At 40.0% G+C, this 23599-nt stretch overlaps 1 protein-coding gene across 3 annotated transcripts; it reads left to right on the top strand.

The window, feature by feature from the left end:
• The first annotated feature begins 16588 nt into the window (after positions 1–16588).
• On the top strand, positions 16589–20830 carry LOC117298724. Of its 3 annotated transcripts, XM_033782041.1 has the most exons (4): positions 16589–16941; positions 19290–19616; positions 20192–20486; positions 20638–20830. In XM_033782041.1, the coding sequence occupies exons 1-3, from the start codon at positions 16936–16938 to the stop codon at positions 20480–20482; spliced, it is 624 nt and encodes a 207-aa protein (XP_033637932.1). In that variant the 5' UTR covers positions 16589–16935; the 3' UTR covers positions 20483–20486; positions 20638–20830. The 3 variants fall into 3 exon arrangements, with proteins under 3 accessions (XP_033637932.1, XP_033637931.1, XP_033637933.1); XM_033782040.1 differs by having other exon boundaries at positions 20192–20830; XM_033782042.1 differs by lacking the exon at positions 16589–16941 and adding an exon at positions 16952–17065 and having other exon boundaries at positions 20192–20830.
• Positions 20831–23599: the final 2769 nt, after the last annotated feature.

The following is a 23599-nucleotide window of genomic DNA, read 5'->3' as shown; positions in this document are numbered from 1 at the left end:
TGACGTATTATGACGTATCCGTTCACGTACGAGTATCGGTGACTCTGCGAAACCTCTCTATTAGGGAGGTTTAGCTGCATGTTAAAAAACGTAAACGTAAAAAAATTGTGTTGTTTCTAGGTGACGTCACCACTTAGGACTTATTTATTTTTGTGCTCACGTATGACGTCTGCACGTACGTACCTACCTCACCTTGAACCCAATCAGATGTGCATCTGTGTATCTGAAATGTGCGTTCGAACGTTACGTGTACGAGGATGATAAATAGTCCCTTGGGGTGTTATAAAACAAATATGGATTGCTTTTACTCGTGCTATGGTTAAAATCCGACTTGCTCGGTGATCCCCAGACCGTTCCATTTGCAATCGGCTGCGCCTCGGGAAAATGAAACGCTCCGGGGGTCACCTCGGGAGTCGTAGTTTAACCAGAGCACTCGAAGCAGTCAATATTCGATACTTTTGTTCATGGACGAGTGGGAGGAGAGTAGCTCGTTTCGTCACACGTGTATATTTCAAACGTCTTGAGTATGATGTCAGATGTATGATGTCAGATGCTTGAGCGCAAATAATGTCGGTGGTGTTTTCGAACTCACTATTTCATACTTTAAAAGAAAAAAACCTATACCGTATCGAATCAGAAACCCTTTTGAAAACTTAATTACCAGTTTGTAGGTTGTACTGTGGCAAGCATTTACAAGATCCAAATATTTTCTAATCCTCTCAATCTCGTACTCCAGTTGACACTGAAGGTCCTATAGCGGTCTGTCCCCTAGGCGTGTTCGGCTTAACCAACGACAGCAATGCTCTTACTTCTCTTCAGTGGTCGACGTCACGTTATTGGCGGGACATAGAAGATGACACGTACGTCATAGCCAAATGCAGTGACGAGGACAAAGTAAGAAAAGTATCAGGTGACTACTTCAAAGTAGGTTCAACCAAAGTCACGTGTACGGCGTGGGATTCAGCTGGTAACACTGGACAGTGTACATTCCAAGCCAATGTCACAGGTTTGTAACTGGTATTATTCCTTGTAGTTGAAAAACTCACACGTTCAATCTACCTTGGTTCGGACCAAATGCTTTGAACAACGCCTTTCATATTGGGTTACTTGCTAAAAAGCAAAACTAACATAACACGTGAGAGCGTGTCTTCGGAAACTGACCAGTATTGACCATATCGCATCTAAGTGCAACAAATAGAACGTCAACTTGCATCACTTCGTTACCAAACCCCAATGCAGAGAAGCTACAGGAACAGTTGCGACAGGCTAACCGTGGCGTTCGTAACGGATCGCACGACAGCGGGAACTTAGCGTTTATAAACCACTTTATACACCAAACACAATAATTGCCAAAAATAAAAGCGCAAAACATCAGAGCAATGTTAAAAGTGACTTATTTTGTTCAATTTATGGAAGAAGTGTTTCATTGGATTATTGTTTTAACCAGTTTGCAACATGACTCGCTTGGGTATGGAAAGCGGCGCCATAGCCGACCATCAGATTACTGCAAAGAACGTCTTGAACGACGACTACGCGAACTACGGACCAGCATTAGCTAGGTTGAACAGTAATGGTAAGTGTATCCTTTTCAAAAAAGAATCCTTGACAAAACTACAATAGTTTTTATTAACGCAAGTAAAAACAATACCCTTGGTAAATTTGGTAAATTGTTATAAATTTTAAAATTGCCTAATAACATTAACAAACGAGTACATCTTGTATGTCGTCCGAATAGTTGCACGAAATTAAGGGCATAACATTGTTCGTCAACCACCAAGACATTTAAATCTATAGGATTAAAAGCTCACAACCGAGAAAACTTTATTCCGCATGGGTTAGGCAAACAACAGTCAAATTTTATGTCCAAAACAAATTGAATTCGGTTCCCACGTTTCATTCCTATTAATCAGGTACTTTTGTCTCCTTCACTTAAATCTTGAATAAGGCCAACGTATATAAATTGAAAACTTATATAACAGAATAATCAGGCCTCAAAAAAAAGATGGGAAGGGGATGATCAACTGTTTTTTTTTTGTTTTTTTTGTGCTACAGGATTATTGCTTTGATGTTTTGTGATTGTGCTTTTGCTGCTGTTTAGAATAATATTAGTGTATCGAGGTCAACTGGGTGGAATTGGTTTAACAGGTTCCTGGTGTAGGGTTATACTTTCTCATTCATGGATTCAAGTGGATTTCGGTCGCACTGTGGACCTCAACGCGCTAATCATACAAAGCCGTTACCAAACCGACGACCGCGTAATCTATGTTGAACTGACGTACAGCAATGATGGAAACACATGGATGGGCATGACGGAAATAGACGGGTCAAGAAAGGTGACAACAAAAATTAAGTTGTTTGAAATTTTTGAAAGGATTAGCAGTAGGTGAAAATGGCTGCCAAAAGTGGGTATGTTTATTTTTAAACCTGTATAGAAAAAAACGAAGAATTATTGACAAAATGTATATATTTACAACAACGCATGACTTAACAATGCTGGGAATTATTCACACCAGAGACGTTTTTTTTTAATCATTATTATTAATCCAGATCTATAGTTCATACCCACGGAAATCTGATGGTTAGGCGTGTGGGTCTTTGTTCAAACCACATCACAGAGAATGGTCCGATCCAGATTCATCCGCCTACGATCCACAATGACAACAGGAGCTAATCCCTGCATGCGATTTGAACTCATCAGCTGCAACTAAAAACAACCACGGCAAGACTTATACATCTATAATATTGATCTTTAGTAACTCTTTATCATAACTTAAAGGAACACGTTGCCTTGGATAGGACGAGTTGGTCTATAAAAAGCGTTTGTAACCGTTTGTTATAAAATGCATATGGTTGGAAAGGTGTTTTTAAAGTAGAATACAATGATCCACACATACTGGCCTTGAAATTGCGTGGTTTTCCTTTTACTTTTCGAACAAACACGGTCGGCCATTTATGGGAGTCAAAAATTTGACTCCCATAAATGGCCGACCGTGTTTGGCCGACTATTGTGTAAATAATCTACAGTAAAGCCTTGTATTATATTGAAATAACTCAATAAAAGCAAAATGGGTAAAACCCCATGGGTATAGGGTAGAATCAACATCCAATGTGCAGCATCAACATCCCATTAGTTTTGAAAATGCAGTACACACTTTAACTTGTTTGTTGTCACTTTCAATTGGTTTTAATGGTTAAGGCCTAATTGTGTCATGCATTGAAAATTATGTGCTACTGTTACCATCTTGCCATACAACTTGTAATCACCTTGCTTGGTCAGAGTCGAGAATAAAAGTAATATTTCAAACACTCTTCACCTTTAAAAAGCATTTCACAGAAAAAGTTACAGAAATCTTTGTGTGAAATGTTTTTCAAGTCAAGATAATAGTATTCTTAAATTCACTATAATTGTTTGTACATATACATGTATATGGGCCCAATTTCATGAAGCCTTTAAGCACAAAATTTGCTTAGCATGAAATTTCTTCCTTGATGAAAACAAGATTACCAGCCAAATTTGAATTTGTCGCGTATTGCTTGTTACTGGCATTCGGCTGTTGTTTGCTTATACTGGAAATCGTGTGGAAATTTGGTTGGTAATTTTTTAAGGAAGACATTTCATGCTAAGCAAATTTTTGTGCTAACAGCAGGCTTTATGAAATTGGGCCATGATCTTCATGAATCTTCAAAGTTAATTCTAATTTCAATAATTGTTGCATCAGTATCAAATAAACGTGTTCCAGAGCACAATTGTAACTAAAGAATGATTGCATCTTTTGAATTAATATAGTTGCTTTCATAGGCCTAGTAAGTCAACCTACAAATGGAGTGAAGACCATTATGGGGGTTCGAATAGAACCCCATGAGCTGTATTGGTTAAAAAACACCATGGTGCCTGGGGAGCATGGGTAAAACTCCATGGGTATAGGGTAAAAAAAACCATGGGTGCATGGGTAAAACCCCATGGGTATAGGGTAGAAAACACCATGGGTAAAACCCCATGGGTATAGGGTAGAAAACACCATGGGTAAAACCCCATGGGTATAGGGTAGAAAACACCATGGGGTGCATGGGTAAAACCCCATGGGTATAGGGTAGAAAACACCATGGGTAAAACCCCATGGGTATAGGGTAGAAAACACCATGGGGTGCATGGGTAAAACCCCATGGGTATAGGGGGAAAACACCATGGGGTGCATGGGTAAAAACCCATGGGTATAAGGTAAAAAAAACCATGGGGTGCATGGGTAAAACCCCATGGGTATAGGGTAGAAAACACCATGGGGTGCATGGGTAAAACCCCATGGGTATAGGGTAGAAAAACCCCATGGGGTGCATGGGTAAAACCCCATGGGTATAGGGTAGAAAACACCATGGGGTGCATGGGTAAAACCCCATGGGTATAGGGGGAAAACACCATGGGGTGCATGGGTAAAACCCCATGGGTATAGGGTAGAAAAACCCCATGGGGTGCATGGGTAAAACCCCATGGGTATAGGGTAGAAAACACCATGGGGAGCATGGGTAAAACCCCATTGGGTTATGGGAGAAAACACCATGGGGAGCATGGGTAAAAACCCATGGGTATAAGGTAGAAAACACCATGGGGTGCATGGGTAAAACCCCATGGGTATAGGGGGAAAACACCATGGGGTGCATGGGTAAAACCCCATGGGTATAGGGGGAAAACACCATGGGGTGCATGGGTAAAACCCAATGGGGTGCATGGGTAAAAACCCATGGGTATAGGGTAGAAAACACCATGGGGTGCATGGGTAAAAACCCATGGGTATAGGGTGGAAAACACCATGGGGAGCATGGGTAAAAACCCATGGGTATAGGGGGAAAACACCATGGGGTGCATGGGTAAAAACCCATGGGTATAGGGTAGAAAACACGATGGGGTGCATGGGTAAAACCCCATGGGTATAGGGGGAAAACACCATGGGGAGCATGGGTAAAACCCCATGGGTATAGGGGGAAAACCCCATGGGGTGCATGGGTAAAACCCCATGGGTATAGGGTAGAAAACACCATGGGGAGCATGGGTAAAACCCCATGGGTATAGGGTAGAAAACACCATGGGTAAAACCCCATGGGTATAGGGTAGAAAACACCATGGGGTGCATGGGTAAAACCCCATGGGTATAGGGGGAAAACACCATGGGGTGCATGGGTAAAAACCCATGGGTATAAGGTAAAAAAAACCATGGGGTGCATGGGTAAAACCCCATGGGTATAGGGTAGAAAACACCATGGGGTGCATGGGTAAAACCCCATGGGTATAGGGTAGAAAAACCCCATGGGGTGCATGGGTAAAACCCCATGGGTATAGGGTAGAAAACACCATGGGGTGCATGGGTAAAACCCCATGGGTATAGGGGGAAAACACCATGGGGTGCATGGGTAAAACCCCATGGGTATAGGGTAGAAAAACCCCATGGGGTGCATGGGTAAAACCCCATGGGTATAGGGTAGAAAACACCATGGGGAGCATGGGTAAAACCCCATTGGGTTATGGGAGAAAACACCATGGGGAGCATGGGTAAAAACCCATGGGTATAAGGTAGAAAACACCATGGGGTGCATGGGTAAAACCCAATGGGTATAGGGGGAAAACACCATGGGGTGCATGGGTAAAACCCCATGGGTATAGGGGGAAAACACCATGGGGTGCATGGGTAAAACCCCATGGGGTGCATGGGTAAAAACCCATGGGTATAGGGTAGAAAACACCATGGGGTGCATGGGTAAAAACCCATGGGTATAGGGTGGAAAACACCATGGGGAGCATGGGTAAAAACCCATGGGTATAGGGGGAAACAGCATGGGGTGCATGGGTAAAACCCCATGGGTATAGGGGGAAAAACACCATGGGGTGCATGGGTAAAAACCCATGGGTATAGGGTAGAAAACACGATGGGGTGCATGGGTAAAACCCCATGGGTATAGGGGGAAAACACCATGGGGAGCATGGGTAAAACCCCATGGGTATAGGGGGAAAACCCCATGGGGTGCATGGGTAAAACCCCATGGGTATAGGGTAGAAAACACCATGGGGAGCATGGGTAAAACCCCATTGGGTTATGGGAGAAAACACCATGGGGAGCATGGGTAAAAACCCATGGGTATAAGGTAGAAAACACCATGGGGTGCATGGGTAAAACCCCATGGGTATAGGGGGAAAACACCATGGGGTGCATGGGTAAAACCCCATGGGTATAGGGGGAAAACACCATGGGGTGCATGGGTAAAACCCCATGGGGTGCATGGGTAAAAACCCATGGGTATAGGGTAGAAAACACCATGGGGTGCATGGGTAAAAACCCATGGGTATAGGGTGGAAAACACCATGGGGAGCATGGGTAAAAACCCATGGGTATAGGGGGAAAACACCATGGGGTGCATGGGTAAAACCCCATGGGTATAGGGGGAAAAACACCATGGGGTGCATGGGTAAAAACCCATGGGTATAGGGTAGAAAACACGATGGGGTGCATGGGTAAAACCCCATGGGTATAGGGGGAAAACACCATGGGGAGCATGGGTAAAACCCCATGGGTATAGGGGGAAAACACCATGAGGTGCATGGGTAAAACCCCATGGGTATAGGGGGAAAACACCATAGAGGGCATGGGTAAAACCCCATGTGAATCCATGGGAAATATCCCATGTGAAGTTCTCCCATGTATACATGGGGTCCAATTTCTCCTTGGGTTTCCCATGGGGAATCGCCCATGGGAAATCATCATGGGTTTCCCATGGGAAAACACCATGGGAAAATTTTGTAAGGGTATCCACCTGTGTAACATACATAACTTCATTTTAAGTTAGTGATACGCTATCAATTCATTAGTCATACGCTTTGTATACGTTCAGTACGCTATGGATGCAATTCTGGGAAGTTGGACGCTCTTGGACTTTTTGTCGCTGATAATACACCGTATAATAGGACACCAGGGTCGAGTTTAATTCTCACTGCATTAAGTATTCATATCGCCCAAATATTGTGACCATGAACATGTCTATTTATACCGATTCTAATTTGTTTCCTATCAACGGAACACAAGGCTAGCACAATTTGAAGAAAGCAAAAAACAACTTTTCTTTTCGCAATCAAGAGCGCACAGATAAGTTGTATGTGGTGCTGCCCATAGTAGGTATTTAATGTATGTGGTTCTGCCCCCAGTTCAGTCTAGCGCCCTCTTGTAGTTGCTTATAAAAGGGATCGTAACAGAGACGTCTGACAGTCCGCATTACGTTCTCCTCAAACAACAATTCGTACGTTTTATTTTGTCTTAAAGAGTGACTTATTGGTTCTTGACGTTGGAGTAACGATGAATATTGATTTGTTTTGCAAATGTAAATAATGTTGACCCCCTGACGTAGAAACAACATGGAATCCAGTACGTTGTTTCAAAAATTGGTGAAGTATGAGTCATTCAGAAAACTGGCATCATGACCAACGGCAACATAGCAAAAAGGGGGCTACACTGTACAAACATATCCGTCAAATTTCCGGCACTTTACATAATTAACGAAAACTTCACGGTTTGTAAACTACCCCTTCAAGGCACAATTGACAAAACTTCCACAATGAAACTAACGGCACTTTACCAGGCACCCTAGCTGCCAGGTAAAGTGCCGTACATTTTACGGATATTTTTTGCAGTGTTTCGTTGAATCAGTTGTTCTTATTTAACAAAAGGCTCTCTGCAATAAGCACAACCAGTGATGCGAGACAAACACACCCCATCATGACAAAAGCCAAGTCGTAGCTTCCAGTCCGGTCGTGTATCAAACCTTTATGTGAAAGATAAAATAAAATAAGTATAATGAGCACTTATATCTCCTCGTTGTTTCTATAACTGTCCTTAAAGGCAATGGACACTATTGGTACTTAATTAAATTAATTAATAGCACAACTTGGTAACGAGTAATGATCAGAGGTTGCTATTATAAAACATTGTGAGAAACGGCTCCCTCTGAAGTGACGTAGTTTTCGAGAAAGAAGTAAATTTCCACGAATTTGATTGCGAGACCTCAGATTTAAAATTTGAGGTCTCGAAATCAAACAGCTGAAAGCACATAACGCACATGGCATATGGTTTTTCTCAGATTCAAATCTTTTAGTGGGAATTTACTTGTTTCTCAGAAACTACGCTACTTCAGAGAGAGTTGTTTTTCACAATGTTGTAATCTATCAATGGCTCTTATTTGCTCGTTACCAAATAAGTTGTTATGTTACTTGTATATATTTTGAACCAAATGTGTCCAGTCCCTTCAAAGCGTGCCTTAAAATTAATCAATACAAAATAATGCTGTTAAAAAGACTTTATTACCTGGGAAAAACCCGCTGCAAGAGATAACAATTCCAGTCACCATTTCCATCCAACCGAATGCACACGTGAGTAACTCTGGGCCAATCAACTCCCTTATGTAGACGTCGTTCAGTGAAGTTATTCCACCATTAGAAAAATCATAAATTGCCACATTCACTATCGCTAGCCAGTATGAGTTCACCAACGGATCGGTCAATAAAGTTATTGAACACAACGTGAGTAGTGTTGCCATGAGAGTTCGTAACTTTAAGACACCTCTGTCAACGAGGGGACCAGTCAATAACTTCGCAGTTAATTTTGCCACTCCTGCAGCTATGCACAATACAATAGCATCTTCAGCACTGAAACCTTTACTGAGTATGTGATCGACGTAATATACACTCCATAACGTATGTAACAATCTGTTGGATATGGCTATGACAGTTGGGATCCAGACGGAGATACCAAAACTACGTTTTATCGTCATTAGAACTTCTTTTAAAAGTTGTATTCTGGAACTTGACTCGTTGTCTCTGCGTAATTTTGATTTCGAATCTTTACAAGAAGGAATTTGTTGGTAGGATTCTTGGATCTCCTTTTCTGCTAATGGTTGTCGGAGAAGAGCGCCACATACGGCAAGATGAAAACCAATTCCACCAAGCACAAGCATAGCTCCACGCCACCCGTACGTATCAAGAAGCAATTGGACTAAAGGAGCCATAATAATCAATCCCAATGGACTCCCTATCTGTCCAATACCATTGGCCGTAGCATAGTTAGTCTTGAAACAACGACCAATCATCGATTTCGACAAAATGTAAGCAAAACTTATCCCAGGTCCTGTGAAATAAAGGAAGAATGACATAATTGAGAATAAAACACTATAAAACCCTACCCGAAAAAGGGGATACATGATTATTTTGTATTTTTTTTCCATAGCATTATCCGCAACTATGCTGCAATACAAGGATTGTATAGTTGAATTCATATTTGAGTCAATAATGTATTCATTGCTATAATTACCAAATCCAAGAGCTAGTATTACGGTGAGTTGAACGACACTCGTTGCGAAGGAGGCAGCAATCACAGATCCCCCAACCATGAATCCACTCGCTACGATCACAGCTCTAGTTCCAAATATAGATTCAAGTGGTGCTGCAAAGATACCTGCAGTTATGTAATTAAAGCAAACAAAACTGTTTCTATTTTGTGTTACTTTCCCGGCATTTTCGCCCTCGAAGCTAATTCATCGGAGATTCCACACGTTTTATTTCAACTATCAACGCAGCCCGAATGAGAGCCAGACGGCGTCTACTCGCAAGTATTACGGCACTGCCAATGCGAAGGAATGTGGAACGGGCTGTTAGAGGTATCTGCATGGAACATGAAAATGGAGATAAGAAGGAAACCACTCAGCTGGGGAAGTCATGGCGATGTTTTGTTATGCAAGTCACCAGACACACAAGGCGTGAAGGCCACTTCAAGGTGTGGGCTACAATTGTTTTTTTCCCAGAGGCCGTTGCTACCTACTCCTAAGGCTGAAACAGGGCTACCCCTTTTACAGTCCATACGGTGAAACAAATAGCTCAGATTGTGCTAAAAGCATGACACTTGGCAGACATGATCAACACAACATTCTAAACATTCAGGGTTGGAGCCTATACGAATTGTCAATAGCGTAGCAACGGTTGTCATCTTACCTTTTTTTCCATAGCAACCAACACAACAATCCCCACAGGCAAATTATATTAAACCATTTCAAGTTTCTCTTTTGTTTACCCATCCTGCTAGTGTTAACATCTATGCGTACTCAGATGGTTGCTTTGGAAAATATGTTACTAAGCAACTAAATATTTCAAGTTTTGTTCCTTTTTGATAAAAGTTACGACAACTTCAAAGATTATTGTACCCAAATATGTCTTCTCTGTAGACCAATATGCAGAGTGAAGTAGAAGAAACATTCTAACAAATGTGAGATAAATAAGGGAATCAATGTGTGGTGTAGAGGTTTTCAACCCAACGAGGCCTGATAATTTTACCGAGACGAAGTCGAGGTAAAAAAAACCAGGCTCGGCGGGTTTAAACCACTAGTTTAAAACCGATTCAACACACTTTGATTCCCATTCATAAGAACCTTTTCGGTAAAAAAAATCAACACTTTTCGGTCAAAAAGTAAAAAAGAAATTCAAAAATTATAATTTTGAACGATTTATTTCAACACAAAACCCCTCCAGCTATGATGAAATGGTAAGGCCCTCGGGTAAACAACTCCTTATAATGGAATGCTATGCGGGTCGCGCGTATGTCGTGATGTGGCACAACTGTTTCAGCCGTTGCTCTCGACCAATAGGAATGAAGAAACTGTCTTATAAGCACATGTGCAAGCTCGCGTGTCACGCCCATGTTTCACACTTTTTGCTGGTCATTAACAAAGGTTTACACACACCCACGTGACGCGCTCCCCACCAATAGGAATAGCGAAACTGTCTGAGGTATTTATGAATATACAGCTAAATGGTTGGTTCTGTTTATCCATTCCCTGGCAGCAAAACAATTTCTTTTTCTTTTTCTGGTGAGACACTTACAGTTTTGTTCTGTCTCCTGGTGACACTGATCGTCTTCGAAACATGTCTACTGATACATCGGTGTATGGGTTGAAACCAAAATTATTACACAGAAGACCAAAATCCGATCCAGACTGACCATAACATATGAGCCGATGAATATTAACTGACAGGATCAATCATATATTGGTTTTCTTATAAAAGGTTATACAAGTAACCCTTACCAGTTAGATAGATGGAGCCACTGACTATCACCATCAACCAGCCCGTCAGCCACGTCTCGGTTGTAAATTGCTCCGTAAGAGTAGGCAGCATTATGCCTTGACCTTTAATAATTCCAATCCACATGAACATTGAAACGAGAAGACATATGACGGCGAACCAGCTTCCACGGGGATTGCCATCGTCGGACATGATTATACTACAAATGAACATCCACTTCAAACTAGACAAAATGGTTGGAATAGGAGACACACTGAATCGGTGTATGGGTAACAAACAAAATTACTCCACACAACACCATAAATTTATTTTTTATTTCGTTCTAAAACGTTTACCTACCTCCATAATTATTTTATCGATTGTTTCTATATCATGGACAATTACACTTTATTGTATCGTACTTTTTTATTGCAAAGTAACTTAATTAAAATGTAAAGGCAGTGGACAATATTGGTAATTACTCAAAATAATTATTAGCATAAAACTCTACTTGGTATTGAGTAATTGGGAGAGGTTGATGGTATAACACTTTGTGAGAAAGGGGTACCTCTGAAGTGACATGGTTTTCGAGAAAGAAGTATTTTTCGACGAATTTGATTTCGAGACCTCAAGTTTAGAATTTGAGGTCTCGAAATCAACCATCTAAAAGCACACAACTTCGTGTGACAAGGGTGTTTTTTCTTTCATTTTATCTCGCAACTTCGTCGACCGATTGAGCTCAAATTTTCACAGGTTTGTTATTTTATGTACATGTTGAGATACACCAAGTGAGAAGACTGGTCTTTGACAATATTACCAATAGTGTCCACTGTCTTTAATTATTTGATTGATTATTATTTGCTTTTTGTTGTACCTATCATCTTTTATTTGTTCCAAATAGTGGAGACAGTCCTGGGACTGTTGACTTTTAACCTGGATGGAGCATGGTTTGCCAACAGGTATCTAGACCGATCCACTAAGCTCCGCCCCATTGCTTATTGACCAATCACAACGAAGGTCCGACAAATAAGGTCCGACATTGCGTGCACGTATCTTGGCGCTTGCGGCAGAGTTGTGCAGAAAGGCATTGGAACCCCACGTGTTCTTGCTCACACGTGCGTCGTGCGCTGGATAGGCAATGTCACAAAGTGGAGTGGAAGAAGCTAAGAAGAGCTGAGAAGAGCAGCGTTCGATCGAAAGAGAAAACGATGATGATGATAATAATAATAATAATAATAATAATAGACCGTTTTTATATAGCGCTTTTCACGCCCGAGGGGTGTCTCAAAGCGCTTTCGACATTATTACCCCTGGTCACTGGGCCTTAAATCACTCCTTAAACCATCTCAGCTCCCTGGGGAGTATGCAGCCTGTGCAACATTAATTTGCGCTACTCGGCTAAATCAATCACAAGAACCATCTCTGCCCTCACAGGTACCCATTTACCCCTAGGTGGAGAGAAGCAATTATAGTAAAGTGTCTTGCTCAGGGACACATGTGTCACGACCGGGATTCGAACCCACACTCTGCTGAACAGAAGCACCAGAGCTTGAGTTCGGTGCTCTTATCCACTCGGCCACGACACCCCAACATGATGATGTTGTGACTGGTGCCCGACTCAATTTTCGCTTTACAAGTATAATTTTTTTCAAGTATTTTCTGCTATGCAGCTTTATGAAATTGGACTTTTAATGTCATACCAGCCTTATCGGATGTTGCTAAATGTACGTTGACCTTTGACCTCCCATTATTTCCACACGGAGATTGAGTCCCAGTCAATTCATACGTAAGAACACTGCATACACACGCAATCCTATGTACGCCTGCAACCGTGGACCTCCTATTGTCCCTCTTTTGTTTATACTCAGGCTGTTCTGCCCCACAGCTTCTGTTGGTTTTGTACACGTTTTTCAACTCTAGACCTTTCCCGAGCCGTGAACCCTATTGTTATCATTAGTATAGGTCCCCTGTTTAAAATTTTCTACCTACTCATGCGAACACAACATTAAAACGATATGGAAAGTTCAAGCTGTCAAACTACATTACCTCGTAACCTCGACCAATCATAACACAGATATGGAAACCACAAGTCCCAACACGTTTATCCAATGACATCACTGTATCCATAAGATCAAAGACACTATGGATGCGTTCGTTTAGCTTCCCTGGGTCGACCCCGGTCTGCCCCGGACCGTTCGAATAGCTTTGACGGGGCTCACCCGGGTCAGCCCACAGTGCCCTACTTGTGGAGTGGGTCACTTGGGGGTGAACTGAGGTGCATGCCGTCACCATGAGAGGGCGAGTGTGATCGTTCGATTAGCTCTTGTCAGGGTCTCACCCGAGTGAGCACCGCGGGGTCGACCCAGGGAAGCTTGTCGAACGCACCCTATAAAAACGAGATAGGACACTAGTGCTGTTTTCCACAGCAGCTGTTGTAACCCGATGACTCACCACAATGATTGGAACATGGGGGAGGGCGCCCTCACCCGGTGGGCAAGTAAAACGAAGCAGACGACGTCAGCGCAGTATACAAATAAATAGGAGGGTCGTGGCAATTGGCTCTTTGCGTTCAAAACAATAAGATTATTTAGATTTAAAAGGGACGGTGTTTCTTATGATTCAGAAGGGTGTTTCTTAAGGATTTAAAAGGATGTTTCTTAAGGATTGAAAAGGACGTGTTTCTTAGATTTAAAAGAGTGTTTCTTGAATTTGAATGTTTTTTTTCTGCACAAATTGTCTAGAAGTGGTAATCTTTGATTCCTTAATATTTTATTAGTTTTATCCCTGCCTGGGGAAAGGATTCCTATACCACTATATTTGAGGTAGTTTTCAAAAGCTTTTAATTTCATAGTAAATGTGGTGAGATGGGGATACTGAACACTTGGATCTTTTAATTAAAACAACAAAGTAGTTGCAGACAATAAGAAGGAATAATGACCAGCTGGGACCAAATCCATGGCTCTGCTAATGCAGAATTCTGCAGTAAGCAGAGCCATGCAATTCGTCCCAATTGATTAGCAAGACTCTGTTTGTATGAATTAGTAGATATACAAATATTTGTACATAATAGGCCCCTATGATGATGAGTAGGGTAGATGGCCTTAGCATGGTTTGATGATACAATAAACATCCCTTACAGCTATACTTTCATAGTATTATTGAGAGGACCTTGCGGGTGCTCGCAATCGTAGGCTTGGCCATTGACGGGTTAGTCTTCAACAGGGCGCTACTTCAGGCATTAATGTGTTGGCTACTATAGTCCCCTTGCTTCGTGGTTTATATAGCAGTGACATTAAACCGTCTTTAGAAAAATTACATGATGAACTCCTTTCTCATTGTTTTCCATCACTAGAATCTCAACAGCTGGATCATTATATAACGTAATAAGAAAAATTTAACACGACACACCCCAACCTCTTAACCCAAGTCTGACAGGAAACACACTCACTCGAAATTTTAACAGTTCTCGTCGGGACGCACCAGAGATTTAAAAGCAGGCTGATGAATTATTCAATGAAAATCCAACTTTCGACTGAGTACCAACATCATCGGTCTGTTTTCTTTGACATATCTTCTCATTTCACCAAGTATAGACCGAGAGCAGGAGTCGACTAGTCCCAGCCGGAGGTAATCAAAACTAAAGACTCGTTTAAAGTTAGGACAAGTAACTCGTCCTTACTCGATACTTGTCTGAACTCTTTGTGAAATCTACCCCACAACATTTAACTTTTTACCGATTTGACGTGGCCTTTGTTTTACCTCTCCCACTCTGTAAATAAAACAGCAAAATGATACGTACTACAGTCACAGCGAGATATCTGGGTGCATCCCACAAACATAGAGAGAAAACTGATTAGCATTGGCCTCAAGTTATTTGTTTTTCTGTATTCTGGTTGGCTGAAACACGGTTACGTGGGATGAACTAATGTAGTCTAGTGATCGCGCGCGCGTGTTTTGTGGGAAAAGTGCCCACCAGGCACTAGTCTTTGAAAATAGTGCCTGGTTATGGCGCCCTCTCTTGTCTTGAACCTTGAATAGCAACTACAAAACTTCCTTTCTTTTCCAGATTTCTGTTCTTATTTCACATTTAAGACCGAGGTGTGTTATAAAACACTTACCGAACTATGCCAGTCAACATGTGTATAATACTGAGAGCCCAATACAAAGGGTGGGGCAAAAATATTGTTCAATTGTGACCATGGGTTGTGGACTTTCAAATTGAAGTATTTTCTATGACATTGGCCCTAAAATTGATTGTCCTTTTTAAGCCGAGAGATATAGGGACGTTTCTAAAGATTGGTACTTGGACGTTGGGTAAAATATTACACTGCTGTGTTGATGTTTTTAAATTTGAGTGAGAATAACTCGACGGGCCCCAGGACGTCGGATATTACACTGAGAAGACAATACACGTTCGAGAGGCAATAAATTATTCTTACTTTAACAACAATGAGCACCTTTAATTTATTATTGAAAAATATTATATTTGCGTTAAAAAGAAAAATTCGTGCTTTATCCCCGATGCCAATGTGAAAATATAGACCTTCATATTTCCCACATAAAAACATATCAATTCAAATCATTTACCAAAAAAAAAAATTATGCAATGAAGAAAAAAAAAGAAAAAAATTAAAGACTAATATAATACGTGTTTGGATCCCTTTCACGTTGCACCCCAATTATCACATAGTGTATTACGATTCCAAGGGGTTCTTAAAGACACTAGACACTAGTCTTCTCACTTGGTGTAGCTCATGACATATACATAAAATAACAAACCTGTGGAAATTTTAAGCACAATATTGTTCGTCGAAGTTGTGAGATAACTATGAAAAAACACCCTTGTCACACGAAGTTGTGTGCTTTCCGATGCTTGTTTTCGAGACCTCAAATTCTAAATCTGAGGTCTCGAAATCAAATTCGCGGAAAAATTACTTCTTTCTCGAAAACTACGCCACTTCAGAGGAAGCCGTTTCTCACAATGTTCCTTTTTTACTACTATCAACCTCTCCCCGTTACTTGTTACAAAGTAAGGTTTTATGCTAATAAATATTTTGAGTAATTACCATTAGTGTCCACTGCCATTAAATAACATACAAAGCATTGGGTATTTCTCTTAATATCCCCCCGTTCGATAGTGATCGCGTGTTGTAAACTACCACTACAAACGTTCACTCCTAATGTAAACACTTTGATGAGCTTGCAATGCAAAACGTGTTTACTTGCAAAACAAGAGATTTGCATATCAATAATTGAACTTTGCGATTTATATTTACCGTGTTATCATTTTTTGCGTTGAAAACAGCTGCTTGATACAATTATTGTTCTCTTATTGTGTGTTCTTGGACAAGGTATGGAAAACGCATTATGATCAGTGTTAGTCAAGACCGGTAGGCCTACACACGAGACAAAGACCAAGACTAGCACATCCAAGACCAAGGGGAGACCAAGCAAGTGGAGATCAAGACCAGCGTACGGAGACCAAGCCAGTCTTGAGACCTAAAACACTGCATGTGATATTACTGGGGGCGTGCGTCTGCAATAAGGAGTCAAAGCGAAAAAACATCCCTCGATTTATACATTAACGTTCCGTAACCGTTTCGGGTAGTGCGTATGATAATAATTGACGCCCAGTTTAGATTTAGCATAATTTATTCGCTTCGCTTGATGACGGCGCACACTGCCTGACAGCTTGTCATAATTAGCTTGAGAGGCAAGTGTCTTTGCGGCGTGTGCAGTGGAGCCCGTTGCCATCAAGGCCTGTCTTCATATTGCAAGCTGTGCAACATCGTGGAGAGAGAGAGAGAGAGAGAGAGAGAGAGAGAGAGAGAGAGAGAGACCATTGTTTGTGAATGAAGGTAAGTGCTTTTATTCTCCAGCCAATATCATTGAACGCTCGTATATAATCCACCAGCAACTTTGCATTGTCTCTGCATTAGATCGGACTCTACTACTAACAATTCTGAGGATTAAAATGACGCTGTAAGTATTATGGTTATAATTATGTTTATTATTTTTGGTATTATTTAACATAATATTATTCACGTGAAAAATTTAAATCATTGGCAGAAATGCAAAATTAAATCTCTCTATCGAGATGGAAACATAAACAACAAATGATTGTTAAGTATCCACATTAAAAAAAATACATGCAAGTGTTTGAAATAAAAAGAAATACATAAATAAATAAGTACAACAATGAGGGGGGGGGAAACAATATTGGTAAGATAAATAACAACAATATTTAAATTAGCCAACAATGTCTGTGTTGTTGTTGTTGTTTGTTGTTGCTGCTGCTGCTGTTGTTGTTGTTGTTTTTGTTGTAGTTGTTACTTAAAGAAGATAGAGAAGAACGGTGTAAATAAAGAAACAAGAAACATGATATGTGTGCGACGGTTGCATTGACTTATATACGCAATTATAAGCGCTTACAATCATAGGGAGGTCATCACCGAATGAGTCCAACCAGTTTTTATTGACGTTGCATTGTTTTATCCTCAAAAATACATCGCATGATGTGGCACCGGACGACTCCCCTTGAATATGTAACATAGTTTGGATTGTGTTTCATAATGTCGGTTTTGACATTGCTGGTGTTGTTTCCTCAATGTACTAATGTGATCCTCAAACAATAGGTGAACATAATGTAGGATCTAGCGGGTTCTGTAACAGTGTCTGAGCTCCATGGGAAGACAAAACCCATAGTTGATTCTCCTTTAGCTTCACTTTGATAATCACATTCGGGAAAATATTAAATTAAATATGCAGCGACATCTTCGAGTAGAAATTCATCATTAAAGTCACTGGGGCACTATTGGTAGTTACTCAAAATAATTGTAAGCATACAAATTTACTTGGTAATGAGCTATGGTGAGCTGCTGATAGAATAAAACATTGTGGGAAATGGCTATCTCTGAAGTGACGTAGTTTTTGAGAAAGAAGTAATTTGTCACTAAAATGTTTCAATTGAACTCAAAGCCCTAGCTGAGGTCTCGAATTCAAGGCATCTGAAAGCACACAACTTGTGCGAAAACGGTGTTTTTGTTCTGGTCTCTCGCACTGCACTTCGACGAACAATTGAGTTCTAATTTTCACATTATTATTTGTTATTGTGTGCATAATTATGTTGAGATACACCAATTGGGAAGACTGGTGTTTGACAATTACCAAAAATCAAGTTTTATAGATTATTGAACTAATTACATCAGTGGTTGCAAAGAATCGGTGCTTATGGAATATACGTATATTATTATTTGAGACATTAAAACTAATCGGCGCTCTAAGTTCAAATTTAGTTGTGAAAAACAAAAGAGTTATAGGTATTATATGGTAAACGTCAAAGTGGTTCAAGTGGCGTTATGTTTGTTACCCGTTTCAATATACAAAAGAATGTGTAAACTTCCATAAACATTGAATGACGTCACACTTCAAATGACATGGTTTTTTTTTTACTTCCTGCCTGGGGCGGTTTCCGTGATATTTACCGAATTGAAATTGCCGAAATGAAAACAACGTGTGTCGACTGTACGGACCCATTCAAAATAATGGGTCCCAACACTAATGGCGGTATTAGAATGACGTCAATTTCAACCATTTCCCTATAGAGAGTATCAAACACAATGGCTGGTTAAGATTGTATATAACTTTTTCCACGTTTAAATGGAATCTTTACTTTGAAAGGGGTCATTTAGTAAACTGATTTAACCTTAGAGCTCCGTATGTCTGTTTAACAATGTAAAGACTGGAGGGAGGGGGCGGGGCGTCCCCTACCATATTTTGCCCGTAACCTCTTTTAGGCCTCTGACCCCACATCCGATCAACACATCATGTTATAAATCCTCCCAAAATGTATCTAGGTCATCTATAATACAAAGGCCTACAAACCACAAGCGTTTATCAGGTTGACTCCCCTTAAACAAATTATATGTATAAGTTTGAAAAGTCACTATAAATAAACATTTTATCGTTGACCGTCAAGGTCAATGGAGTTCAAGCAAAATTGCTAAATTTGTATTGCATTGTTACTGAAAATTATAAACTGGTAGCTCGTTTGAAGTTCTATTAAACATTTTTGTTTTATCCATTGTGAAAACAATGCTCACATAGTATCATTTTGGAACTGTTCTTTGGTTTGATAACACTAAAAATAAGATACGTATCATTCAATCCGGGCTTAAGTTCCATCTGTTTTATTTGTTACTCCTAGATGTCACAAAATGGACTTGTCCGGTCGATGAAACCAAGTACATGGCGTCTGTACGAGTCATCCGTGTGTCTGACGTCATGCTTAAACTCTCATCGAGAAGCACAGTGTACAGATCACTGCAAAAATGAGTCCACACACAATGGAACGACTGGAGAGACGCCTACATTAGCTGCACTGGCACGTCATTACAGGCTGGGGCAGCTGCTGAAGGTTATTGCTCCACTCGTTGTTCTACAGGAGCGGCTTTATCAGCGGCTTGAAAAGCGACCAAACATCGATGAACTAGCTAAGAGATCGTTTCCGAGTTTGTTTCAAATACTTGAAGATGTAAGTATGAATTAAAACTAGTTTTCTTTAAGTTAAAGACACTGGGCACTATTGGATTGTCAAAGACTAGCCTTCATAGTTGGTGTATCTCAACATATGCATAAAATAACAAACCTGCGAAAATTTGAGCATAATCGGTCGTCAAAGTTGCGAGATAATAATGATAGAAGAAACACCCTTGTCACACGAAGTTGTGTGCTTTCAGATGCTTGATTTCGAGACCTCAAATTTTTAATCTGAGGTCTCAAAATCCAATTCGTGTAAAATGAACTCTTTCTCAGAGGGAGCCGTTTCTCACAATGTTTTGTACTATCAACCTCTCCTCATTACTCGTGAAGGGAGATTTCGTGCTAATAATTATTTTGAGTCATTACCAATAGTGTCCACTGCCTTTAACCTGAGGAAGAAAAAAAACTTAATGTACTGAATCAAAAGTATAGGCCACTGTTCCCGCTCTCTAAGGATACAACCAATGGGCAGAGATCGGGGGGGGGGGGGGGTAATACGGAGCCCCTAAAAATACATCAGTAGACACAAGAGAAAATCAGTTAAAAACTTCTTTCTCTGTTTCACAGGAATCTAAGACGGTGTTGCAGGTCTCCCAGACATTTTCATCAGACAAAGAGCACCGTTTCACAATGGAAACTAATATTAATATTATAAGAGACTCTCTAAATGAGATCTTAGATGCGCTACAAGCCGTTCACGAATCTAAATACGACAGCCCGGGATGCTTAAGCAACAAAATGGCGGAGATTGTAGACGAGCTCCTGGTTGAATGGAGTACAGTGCAAGCAATGAGAGAAAATCTTCCTGAGAGATATTCAGTCAACTACGGCTCAACACTCGAGAAGACGTCGCTGTAATTGTGTAAACACAAATTATTTGTAAATCATGTATCTTTTTGTATAATTGTTTTTCTAATACATATATCATTATTCGCTTTGGTTTTAACCAAATACACCGATGTGTGTTACACTGATACTCAGTACTTTCCATAATTTTTGAAAACAAACCACAGGCATGTTACTCGGACGACGGGATTCCAATCAACGACCTTTGCAATTCTAGACAGTGTCATACCAACTATTTAGTTATTGTGAAGCCACAATAAAAACTATACGTTTGTCCAGAAAACCTAGTTAAAAACAAGGCCACTCTAGGTAAAGGGCTACTTGGGAGAAAACATTGAAATGCAGAAACGGAGGAGCTGAAGGTAGGAATTGATATTCCTCTTGACAGATGAAAGATCATATGATGAAGGGAAACATGCACCAGGCAAGGAGTTCCAAAGAGATGCAATACGAGGGAAAAAGCTACTGGGGTAGCTCTTTGTTCTATACTTGGCACCACCATAAGGATGGGAACAAGCAGGAGGCCTGGTCTCGCGCTCAAACACCCTGACAGAACGGAACAAGATTGGATAGACTGCTGGAACATTTACCATGGAAATGTCTTTAAAACAGAGAGAGGCTGGCCACATGTGAAAAAGGGGTTGTAGTGTAGATTCTAACTCTTCACCCACAGGGTTAATACTCGGTCAGGATTTAAACTCGTCCTAACTCGGGGAACTCTTTGTGAAATCCACCCGGTTGTTTTTTTTCGTTATAAAGAGGCCAAGTATTCGTACTGCCATTGTTTATATAATGATTTGTTAATATATTGTGAGACAATTTATACAATTAATGTTGTATTCCACCGTATGGTATAATTAATGCTGGGCAACAATTTAAATGTAACGACATTGACAAGAAATTCCAAGGGCACATTCTAGGGGACTTGTATTAAAATCCATGTTACTCCCACAAGGTCAATAACAATATTAATTTGATCGTTTAAAGACCGGATAACAAAACCAAAACACGGAAATATGGTATGGAACTAAAATAAACATTTCCAATACATAATTCCGCCAATTGATGTTGTCTTCGAGAAAGTGTTTTGATATTAGTGCTGTTGCTGTTGTTTGTGTTGTTGTTGTTGTTGTTGCTGCTGCTGTTGGTAAACAGATGTACATCTGCGTAGAGTTCCTATTGTAGACTACGTTTAAAGGGTAAATGTTCTTTTTGTAGGACAAAAAACACAATGTCCACTGATTTACACTAAACTTACACAGTTTGAAGATAATGATAGTAGAAAGCTTCCCCGAAAATATTTCTTGCTGAGGTGCTGTAGTTTTTGAGAAATGAGTAAACATTGCCATGAAAATAATTTTCGTCTCACTGATCATGAGAAGAAAATTATTTAAGCATGTAAAAACGTATTTTCATGACATTGTTTTGCTCATTTCTCAAAAAACTACAGCACCTCAGCATCAAATATTTTCAGGGAAGCTTTGTACTATCATTATCTTCAAACGGTGTAAGTTTAATGTAAATCTGTGAACATTGTGTTCAAAGTATCCAAATCCTTTATTATTGCTGTACGTTTAACATTCCTTTAAATTGCGGAAAAACTGTACCCACCTGCGTACAATTGTTATAGTTAACTGTAGATTATAATCTATTTAACTATAGATTATAATCTATTTAACTATAGATTATAATCTATTTAACTATAGATTAGAATATATCAACAAAATATACAAGCAGAAAACTCATCGTTAGAAAAGCCATTTAGAGTAGCCATGAAAATTGATGAACTAATTAGTTTAACTACGTATAAGCTGGGACAATTTCAATTAAGGAGCATTCAATGTCACACTTCGTTTACTTGACAGATTGCCATGACGAGAATGGCCAGTGCAAACTGTTATGCTACTGTTGTTATATTATTCCCTTTGATAAAGAATTAACTTGCGGGGCTTTAGACAAAGAATTCCCCTGTGGGGTACATTAATCTATTGTGCATTGACCAATCACAAAGCAACGAAGGTCCGACAAATAAGGTCCGACATGCGTGCGCGTATCTTGGCGCGCGCGGCAGAGTTGTGCAGAAAGGCATTGGAGAGCCCCACGTGTTCTTGCTCACACGTGCGTCGTGGGCGGAGCCTACTGGATCGGTCTGTTGTGACCCTTTTGCATTTCACGCATATTAATGCGTGATATGTACGACTATGTAAATAAGTGGTGTATAGCCAATCACCCGTTTGCTTATAATTACAAGCGTAAAATTGTTATATTGATTTTGTTTGCGACATCTGTATTATTTGTAAGACTACTGTGCTTCTATCGGAAACAACAAATCGGTCCACGGTTATTTCTTTCTTCCCAATCTTAAAAACTGTATTTATTAATGACATGATATAACCAGAAATATACAATACTCTTAAAATTTCTGAATATTTCGAAATAAAATATTTAATTTGAGTAATTTCTTTAAATGGGGAATAAACACATGAAAACATTTTGGAATACAAGCGTTACACCTATGAAACACTATTTTGAATTAAAGTTGAACATCTTTGTGAACAGTTGAAATTAATTAAATGTATAAACTGATTGTCATTATCTGAGTACTTGGTATTCTGTGTTAACAATAAAACTTGTAAATATAGAACTTCTGCTTTTATTAAAATAGTTCGGCGGAGAATACGATACTGAAAGAAAAAAAAATGAAAGTGTCTCTTGATGTAGAAAAAGGGCACCCAAACCAATTTTGTAATCAAGTTATCTACACCCAAGTTACTCGTTTTACACAAAGAGCAGAGCTTATATTATTTCAACCGAGTTGAATATTTCACTCAACTTGAACTTACATGATTTCACAAGTTTCAGTGAGTTCTGAGTACTCTCTAAATGTAAATGAGTGAAAAACACCACTCTTTACTTTTCGAGTTGTCCCTCACATTGTGGTTCTGTCACTCTTTTAGAGGGGTTTCACTCCAGGACAGAGTGAAAAATCACTGAAAAAGATGAAAACTTCAATCTAAAAGAGTGGACTACCACTCAAAAAAGAGTTGTCCCTCATATGGCTCTTCAAAGATTGCCTTTTCACTCTTTTACATTTATAGAGAGTATACATTCAGGGTCATTGAAAGTGCA

The sequence above is a fragment of the Asterias rubens genome, chromosome 13 (genome assembly GCF_902459465.1).
Source record: "Asterias rubens chromosome 13, eAstRub1.3, whole genome shotgun sequence".
Lineage (NCBI taxonomy): Eukaryota > Metazoa > Echinodermata > Asteroidea > Forcipulatida > Asteriidae > Asterias > Asterias rubens.
The sequence above is the reverse complement of the archived record's forward strand: the minus strand, read 5'-3'. Positions and strand labels throughout refer to the sequence as shown.

What these genes read in the sequence shown, in the direction of transcription:
- LOC117298724 (XM_033782041.1), top strand. An exon ending in TGTTTCAAATACTTGAAGAT is followed by an intron (nt 19,617 to 20,191) that starts GTAAGTATGAAT and finishes TCTGTTTCACAG; the next exon opens with GAATCTAAGACGGTGTTGCA.